At 38.0% G+C, this 9325-nt stretch overlaps 1 protein-coding gene across 1 annotated transcript; it reads left to right on the top strand.

The window, feature by feature from the left end:
- Positions 1 to 20: 20 nt before the first annotated feature.
- LOC103469924 (cyclin-G2-like) lies at positions 21 to 8098 on the top strand. The gene is made up of 8 exons (XM_008417995.2): positions 21 to 185; positions 691 to 814; positions 914 to 1051; positions 1877 to 2127; positions 2266 to 2344; positions 2431 to 2529; positions 3576 to 3778; positions 6329 to 8098. Exons 2-8 carry the CDS (start codon positions 692 to 694, stop codon positions 6429 to 6431), a joined length of 996 nt encoding a protein of 331 aa, XP_008416217.1. The 5' UTR covers positions 21 to 185; position 691; the 3' UTR covers positions 6432 to 8098.
- Positions 8099 to 9325: the final 1227 nt, after the last annotated feature.

The raw sequence follows: 9325 nt of genomic DNA, 5'->3' as shown, positions 1-9325 counted from the left end.
TAGTACACGAGCAGATTAGCGCTAACTTGTTTATTTAGGGTGTCGCTCTTGGACTCGGACCGAGCATCCTGAGGATTTTATGACATTTTTAAATAATCGCAGGGATGAAGATGGAACAATGAGAAGGTGAAGGTTACAGTTCAGTGGCAGAGCTGTTATCCTGCATGTCGGCGCTACTGGACGAGGTAAAATTAGGGTTTTTATATATATTTAAGCTAGCTGTATGCTACAAAAGCTAACGGTGACGAGTTTATTTCTTTTCTGTTTTTATTTGTAACTAATAAATGATTTCTACTTACCTAAAACTATTATCTACGATTAACAAATAACTAACACAAGCATATCATTTACTATTGCCTGCTTTTGTCGTACAGTGTTTCCCTTTGTAGGATTTTCTCTGACCCACTTTCTCATAGACATTGAACTACATTAACTTTCATGAAACAATTTTATTATTTCTCTATTCTTTAATAGATCAATGCTGTTGCTTTGTTTATCACAACGTAACAATCAGGATATTTTGGTTTTCTGTTCTAAGAACTTACAGTTCAGACATCTGACACCCAGTAGGTGTGGTTTGGGCGACAACTTTTAAATACGCTGTTCTCTTCGGTCCTTTGAGGAATCCCTGCTCTAGGGGTCTTCTTGGACTTTAATGTTAATTGGATTTTTAAATATGCTCTTCTGCAGGATGAGAGACCTTCAGGGCATTGACAGTCTGCTCTTGAATGAGCTGAAGTCATGCTGTGCAAAGGAGTACAACTTTCTCCCCAGGGAAGCAGGCCTCAACCTGATAGAGTCTACATCCCCGGAGGTGACCTACTTTTTAGGATTTTCACACTTGATTAGTGAAGACAGGATAAATGCTGTTACCACAGATTTCCTCCAAATGGATAACAATCCTTCTTATTAGATTCACAGCGGAGTGTCTGCAAAGTGCAGAGACGGCAAAGTGGAAGAACTGCGGAGCCTGACCAGTTTCTTTGGCTACAGGACTCAAACCTTTGTGCAAGCTGTCAATTTGCTTGATAGATTTCTCACCATCATGAAGGTAAGAATTTCAAGTTTAACACTTATGTTTTTAAATTCAAAATCTTCATATCCACTTTCCACTTTATGTCTTAGTAGCAAGTTGGAAATCTTCAGATTTTCCATAAATTGATATTTTTTGAAGTACATTTCCAAAGAACTTCATGATGCAAATCTTGCATTCATTCTATGAGCCGGTACGAACTGTGTGTTCCTCTGACATGAGTCAGTTGTTCCAAAGACCTTTGGACATGTAGTTCTCTACCGACATGTTAAAGCAAAGATCATATGAAGTTGTTGACATCAGGGCTGTACAATGTTAGGAAAACATGATATTGTGCACTGATCAGGCATTTAATGGCCAAAATATCAATTTCTCTCCAAGCAGCATCATGGTGTATTATTTATTTTACACAATATTTAGAATTCCTAAATGGACTTTCTGAATCATTTGAAAGAAAGTTTGTTGCAGTTTATATTTTGCATGTTTGATCAAGGTAGTCAATCTATTGTTTCTGTCAGTTTCAGTTTCTTATTTATTTTAAATTGGCCTTTATACTCCTATGACTGAACAAATTAAATTTGTGTGGTTTTTACGTTTCTAGCCAAGCTATTGGTGTATTTAAGTGTTGTATGCTGGTGTAGAGTTATCAAATACATTTATACTTCATTACATTTATGTCTGTGTTAAAAAAAGAAATACTTAAAGTCAATTCAGAACTGTTTTTCTGTGTCGTATTAGTACTGAAAGAAACAAAAATTTCTAACCCCTCTTTAAGTTAATCATGAATAAATGAAGCACAGACCATTGGACGCTGATCCAGATGCATTTCTGCCGTTGGGACAGGTGCAGCCCAAACACGTGCCCTGCATCGGGGTGTGCTGTCTTCACATCGCTGCCAAAATGGTCGAGGAGGAGAGCAACGTCTCACCCACCCATGAACTCATCCGCATCAGCCAAAGCAGGTTCACCGTGTCCGACCTCAACCGCATGGAGAAAATCATCTCGGAGAAACTCAGCGTGGATCCCGACATGGTGACGGCTCTGACCTTCCTGCACCTCTACCACTCCGCCATTGGCTCCCTGTTTGGTGAAAGGTAAGCGCTCTTCTCTTCCTGCTTGTTGTTGGGGTTTTTTCTGTGATGGCTCCAGTTTCCATGGAGCCGGTTAAACAGATTCTTCTTCATGAGGTCTGTAACCAGCGGATCACAGTGGGGTTCCCTTTATATTTTAAGGGAGGAGATCCCAAGCATTGGAAGGCTGGAAGCACAGCTAAAAGCCTGCTTATGCCGTCTTGTTTTCTCTAAAGCCAAAGTAAGGATTGCTCTCAGGTGGCAATTTGTCAGAATAGCGGTTTTTGCTTTGAATCTCTGAAATGTTTGTTGTATTTTTTTTTACAGCCATCAGTGCTGGCACTGTCCCTCATCGCTCAGGAGTTTGAAGTCCTCCAGTCAGCCACGTTGCTGAAGATCATCCAGCAATTCCAAAAGCATCTAAAGGTATTTAGTCTCTTCACACTGAAAGTGTTTGTGTTTCACTTTTTGAGTCGAGAATTTAAAGGTGCAGCATGTACTGTTTACAAGGTTTACCCCAGAAAACTTGCTAACCCTGGTGGTTGGGCACTAGGGCAGTCATTCATCCACCAGCGCGTCGTGTTTTTGAGTTAAAAAGTGTTTAAGGTTGACAGGAAATTTGAAAATATCACTTGATAATTATGTGTTATTGAAAGATTGGAAGATTAATATCTGAACACCAACTATAAAGCCTTAAAAAATGCAAACATTTTAAAAAGACTTATTGCTTAAAAATAATCAATGTTTAGCCTGGTGGGGGCACAAGTAAATCCTGGTGGCTCGCCAGGCTTATAAAACACTGGAGGAAACCCTGTGTTTATAAGAAATATATTTTTTACGTCTTTGTTAAAACTGTCACCATTTCGTTAGTTTGTTATGAAAAAATTTATCTCATCCACCTTCGCTCTGAACTACTGTTGCTGTTTGAAGAAATTCAACACTCCTGAGAAGTGTGTTAGCGCTGTCGATCAACCTCGTGTAGTTGCTGCTCAACGTGTTAGTCAGAGAACCAACTTACCCTTACAGGAAAACCATTTATCCTCTGTCATCAGTGGCTATGCTAACTAGTCTAGCATTCACAACAGGCTACGCTAGCAAGAAGGGGTCATGGAGAGAGGATGAGCAGCCAATGCGTGTTGCATTGGTTGTTTCTAGGTAGAGTTTAATTCTTCACAGATTATCTGTTTTATATGGTACATACATATGGTGACAATTTCAACAAATATGTAAAAAAATATATTTTTTACAAAAGTTACATGCTAGACCTGTGCTGCTAAAACATGTAAAAGTCATACCACTTTCTTCAACCGTAAGAATAATAAATAAGCACTTTGAATTGCCTTGTTGCTGAAAATGTGCTAAACAAATAAAATTACCTTAAAATAGAGAATAGTTTGATTTCTTGATGACAGCATGATTTTAATTTTTTTATCAGCAGCCTCTCAGTTGCTTCCTGTTTACCATTTCTGCAGATCGGTGACAGCGAGCTGCTTCACTGGAAGGAACTCGTGACCAAATGCATGATGGAATATCGCTCGAGTGAATGCAACAAACCAGACAACAAGAAGCTTGTTTGGATCGTTTCACGGAGAACGGCACAGAGTCTGCAGACCTATCACTTCAGCGTTCCCGGTCTGCCGACTATTCCTGAGATGAGCTGGGATGAGAGCGAGAGGTTGGTACTTTATTCTAATCCTCTTTTAATATAAGTCCATTAAATGCATATTATTGACAAACTGACAAAATATTTCTTTAGATATGATGGTTTTATGATATTTCAGTCTGAAATGGGCAGAATAAAATCTCATTACCTAAGAATGATTTTGCGCAAAAATTGAAATGAAAATGTTTTGTGTAGCTCATTTACCTATCCTAACCTGTTTAAGGACACATAATAGGTCACATTTAAACAGAGAACCAACAATTATCCCTACTGCTGTTAAAATAATCTAAGATATTAATACAGTTGAGATATAGTTATTGACAATTACTAACTTTTTTCAGTTTAGATTCAGAAACTCAATAAAATGGAATTATGACCTAGTGTAATGCAGGGTATTACAATCTTTTGCCATTTACAAAGTCTAAAATTCTGATATTATATGGTTAATTAGTCAAGCTACCTGCTAAGAAACATCCTGCAGTCAGTTTTAGTCATGCTACTCATATCTTTCCAGCTGCACTTTAAAAACAAAGTGATTTTAATCAAGATTAGTGAGTGCCTCTCCTTTAGTTTCCCCACCATGACTGTCACAGCATTTCCCAACCCGAAGTATTCCCAAACAGATTTTCTTTCTTGGTAGTTGACTGGCAGCAACGGGAAGGGGCAGAGCGACACTACTGGCTACGAAAAACCTAAAATAATCTTTGCAAATGTGACATTATCCACAAGTTCAGCCTTCGTGGACTAAACAGCTTCTGTGTTGTTATTTCTAGCTATCAGTGATGTAAACACGGCTTAGTGTTGGATAAGAAAGCTCAGGATGTTATTCTGTCTGTCTTTGTGTTTGGTTCAAAGAAAATATTACTTACAGAATTAGAGGCATGCTCTAATTCTGTAAGTAATTATGATGATTATGATCGGCCACCGATCATAATCGGCCGATTTCCGTGAAAAAGTGTATGATTCGTCTCTTGTTGCCGATCACACAAACCGATCACCTGCTTCTCATTTCGCAGCCTGCCTGTGCAGCTGGTCTCCTCTTTCCTTCACACTGTGCAAACGCGCAACAACAAATCCTAAGCGATGTGAAACTATAAAACACTGAGTGATTGAGGACGTTTGCGTGTTGCGGCGGAAAATTGAAACCCATGGGGTGAAGCAGGTCAAAATGCATCAACACGACGAATCTAATACGACATAAAAACAATGGCATACTTGAGGAGTTTGGCTACATCTAGGCTCTCTGCAGTAAAAAAGACATATGGAGGATCAGATAGCAGGTAAAGCAGCGCACAGTAGCAGGTAAAGCAGCGCACAGCTACAAACACTCACCCGGATTAGCATGACGGTCAGAAAGCTAAACAAATAACCTGCAAAATTATTTAAGTCTTCGAGCTGCGATGTAAGACGCTGGTTCTGCTCTCGCTGTTGAACCGCTGCTATGCGCTACAGGTAGTAATATTTCACAGACTGAGCGCCGCTTCTGCTCCACCTGGTAGTGACTCTCACACCGAACCTCTGCTTAAAGCTGCAGCATCTAACTTAAAAAATAAATTTTACATACGTATTAAAACTTTCGCTGTCCTAACATGAAACGGAAAATCTCTGAAAAAATAATCGATTTCCTCCCTGCTCTGCATAATTACTCCGCTCAGTCAGAAACAGCCACTCAGAACTAGCAGTAATCAGCTAGCCGCCATGCTATCAGGAAGTTTTCATTCAGTAACTCAGGATTGTGTATTGTAATGGAACCTGCATTTGCCTTTGAATGTTAAGTTTTATATTTGAATCTTTTGGCAATGTTGAGAGGTTTTATTTTGACTCTTTACATTATTTAGCCTCTTAAGAGCCTTCATATGTTTTCAGTCTGTTAAAGATAGTATTACCGGTAGCAGTACAATTTGCAGAATGCCTGTTTTGTTTTGTTTTTTTCTTGGAAAAAGCTATTTAAAAGTTTTTGTCTAAATTAAGGTGAATGCATGGTTACTTTTTCCACATAATGTAACCGTAGTGCTTACGATTAAAAAAATAATAATTATGTGATCGGTATCGGTGATTGGCCCTCATGGGTGATCGGAAAAAACCTGATCGGCACATCTCTATACAGAGTATATGAACAGGTCTAAATGTGTTTTCAGCACTGTAGTCCTTGTACATGCGCAGAACTAAAAGGAAAAGCAGAATCTAATGTAGAACTGGGAATTACTACGCAGTCCAGAAAGCTGGAAAAGAATTTATCTAAATGGATTGTTATGGGAAAGAGAAATTTGACAAAAACAATTGAGTTTACAGAATATTTTCTTATTCTATTATTTAAAACAAGAACGTCCTATGAGACTTATTATCTACTGATCTAATCTATTGATCCTAGTGTATATTGTCATTTATTTATTATCCAACCAGTGAAAATGGCTCTTTGTACTGTAAATATTGCAGATTTTTGGTTTAGACCAAGTTCCCTTGTTTTTTTTAGTTTCTGTCTCTAACACTTAAATGTTTTCAGAAAGAAATTAGAAATATTGAAATTGGTTGTAAGTGTTAATATTTTTTTGTGTCACACAGCGAGGATTCCTGTGAGGACCTGAGCAGCGTGGACAGCAGTCCCTGCGGCTCTTTAGGAAGCGATGGTGAAGGCGCCTTCTTCCCCTCCTTGTTCCACCACTGACCAAACAGCTGACCAATGTGAAGCAGAAATCTGCAAAGTCTATCAGTTTTATATGATTCCAGAGCAGACATGTGTGTTGATGTGCATGTTTTGGATCTTAAAGGTGAAGCTGTGTTACTGGTGTCACTGCTGCTAGACCCTGCCCCTCAATGCATCTAAGCCTGCAGCTTCTACTATAATATTACAACAAAACAAAAACTGATTTATTACTTCTTTTTTTTTTTTTGCCCCAAAGTCAAGACAACTTTGTGTGCTGCAGGCAAATAAACCCCAACTACACCAGAAAATCCAGGTATTTAAATGGCAATAAAATTATTCTAACAAAGAAATTACTTCAGTTTGTGAGTATAGAACACAGGTGTCAAACTTGAGGCCTGTGGGCTAAAAACGACCCACCGTAGCTGTTTATGAGGCCCTCTAAACTCTAAACGGCCACATAAATAATTGTGAACTTTAACAGTTGTGTGCTTAAGTAATATTTATATTTTAGTTGTCAAATCAAATCATTTTTCATTTGTATAGAACCAAATTCTGTGAAAAGATGCTAAAAATTGTTATATTTAAGAAATGTTAACAGTTTTTTAACAGGCAGTTTAATCAATTCATTCTGCCATAACCTACTCTTTGAGGACTTTCATGATCCAAGCCAAAATGAAAATGAGTTTCACACCCTGGTGAAGCGGCTGGAGTAGCTCACACCCTGCCAAGCCTCTTTTTCTTCTGCAATTAAAATGCAATTATCTGATTTTATTTCATTTTTTTCAACAGAAAGCAGGTAATGTGGTCTCCTGCATAGAAGTAGAAGCAAACATGTTCCGGAGACAACTGACTTATAAGATATATTTTATTATCTAGTTCTTGGGTGCCCATCCTTTTCTGTTGCTGCCCTGGGCAACCGCCCATATCAAAACCCACCACTGTTAGCATGCATGTTAGCCCTACCTTTCAGCTTGAACACATAAAAAATAGGGATAGAGTTACAGAGCACCTGGAGATTCAGTCAGTCTGTGTGTGTGTGTGCGCGTGTGTGTGTGAGAGTGAGTGTGTGTGTGTGCAAAATGTCAGATTGTTCATGATAAAGTGCCTGTGTTACATCTGCTTGTTGTCTGCTTCTGTGATAAATATGTGACATATCTTAAAAATAGTCTAGAAAATTGTAATACACTTGGCAGCTTGATAATAACAGAACTTTAAAGTCTTCTTCCAATTTGCTTCTCTTGGTGTTTTTGCCCAGCTGTGACAAATTTAAGGAGAAACAGCGAAGCACAAAGGACCCAAGGATGCCTGTTACATTGCACATTCAGTGTTGAATACCAGCCAACATCCTCGCTAGCTGGTTTTTATACTCTGTACCATTTAATGGCATGCAGTGTTCTGTATAAACACACATATGTTTTGCTTACATTATTCTCATGTGTCATTGTAATGTTAATATGACTAACCTGTAAATGCATGATGCTTTCAATTGTGAATATGCTTGTTGTTCATGCTAACCAAGATAAGCTCACATCTAAGACAAAATGTTAAAAAAAAATGTAAATAACATGAGAAAGAGATTATAAAAAGTTGTTTTGTGATGTCACATACCAGCTACTGTATGTACTGTATATTGTATGTGGAATAAAGAGAATACAAATAACCCTTATAAATAAAACCATATATTTTTACCTACTTGTGTGGCTTTTATTTACAGGACTGTAAAAAGGTGGATTAGATTATGTGACAGATTAGATGTTGGACATAATTACACCCATTTATCTTATTTAAAATCAAGACTGTTCTGTCTTAAAGCTGCAGCATGTAACTTCAATTAAAAATATGTTATATAATTGTTAAAACTGTCATGTCGTGAAACCAGAGCAGAGTACCCAAAAATTGGACTTAAGAAATAATAGCACTACTTCAACATAGTTTTACTCAAGTAAAAGTAAAAAAAGTATTTAGTAAAAAGTCTATTCAAGTACTGAGTATCTGATCAAATGATCAATTATTTAATATCTTCAAATTACATCATCAGTAGGACCAAAACATAAAGTTGTGTGAATTTTGGTATTTTCAGAGCCAAAATGACGAAAGTAACAAAACATAAAAGCAAGCAAAAGAAAATGTTTAAAAAGTTCTTTCAATAGTTTCTTTCAATATAAAACTTATAAAACTTTAACAAAAACTACTCAAGTACTGAGTAACTGATCAAATGATCAATTACTTAATATCTTAAAATGACATCATCAGATGGAACAAAATATAACGTTAAGTGGAAAATTTTGGTATTTTAAGGAACAAAATGACAATAATTCACAGAAATAAAATCAAGCAAGGGCTGCACAATGGTGCAGTTGGTAGAGCTGTTGCCTTGCAGCAAGAAGGTTCTGGGTTCAATTCCCAGCCTGGGGTCTTTCTGCATGGAGTTTGAATGTTCTCCCTGTGCATTTGTGGGTTCTCTCCAGGTACTCTGGTTTCCTCCCACAGTCCAAAAACATGACTGTTAGGTTAATTGGCATCTCCAAATTGCCCCTAGGTGTGAGTGTGTGTGCATGGTTGTTTGTCCTGTCTGTCTCTCTGTGTTGCCCTGCGACAGACTGGCGACCTGTCCAGGGTGACCCTGCCTCTCACCCGAAACGTTAGCTGGAGATGATAATTGAGTAAATGTAACTAGTTACAACCCAACTGTGCATGAAACAGATTATCTGTGAAAAGATCGATTTCCTCTCAGATATTATTGGCATCTGAAGAAAAGCACCACTCCCGACCAAAAGCAACCAATCAGAGGTCTTAGCGCTGTCAATCATCCTCATGTACGTGCTAATAAATGTACTAATAGATGAGAAACAACTTACAGAAAAACTGTTCATCCGCCGTCATCGGTGGCCATGCTAACTAGCCTAAGCACTCAC

Source organism: Poecilia reticulata, chromosome 9 (genome assembly GCF_904066995.2).
Source record: "Poecilia reticulata chromosome 9, P_reticulata-male-v2, whole genome shotgun sequence".
Taxonomy (NCBI): Eukaryota; Metazoa; Chordata; class Actinopteri; order Cyprinodontiformes; family Poeciliidae; genus Poecilia; species Poecilia reticulata.
The sequence above is the reverse complement of the archived record's forward strand: the minus strand, read 5'-3'. Positions and strand labels throughout refer to the sequence as shown.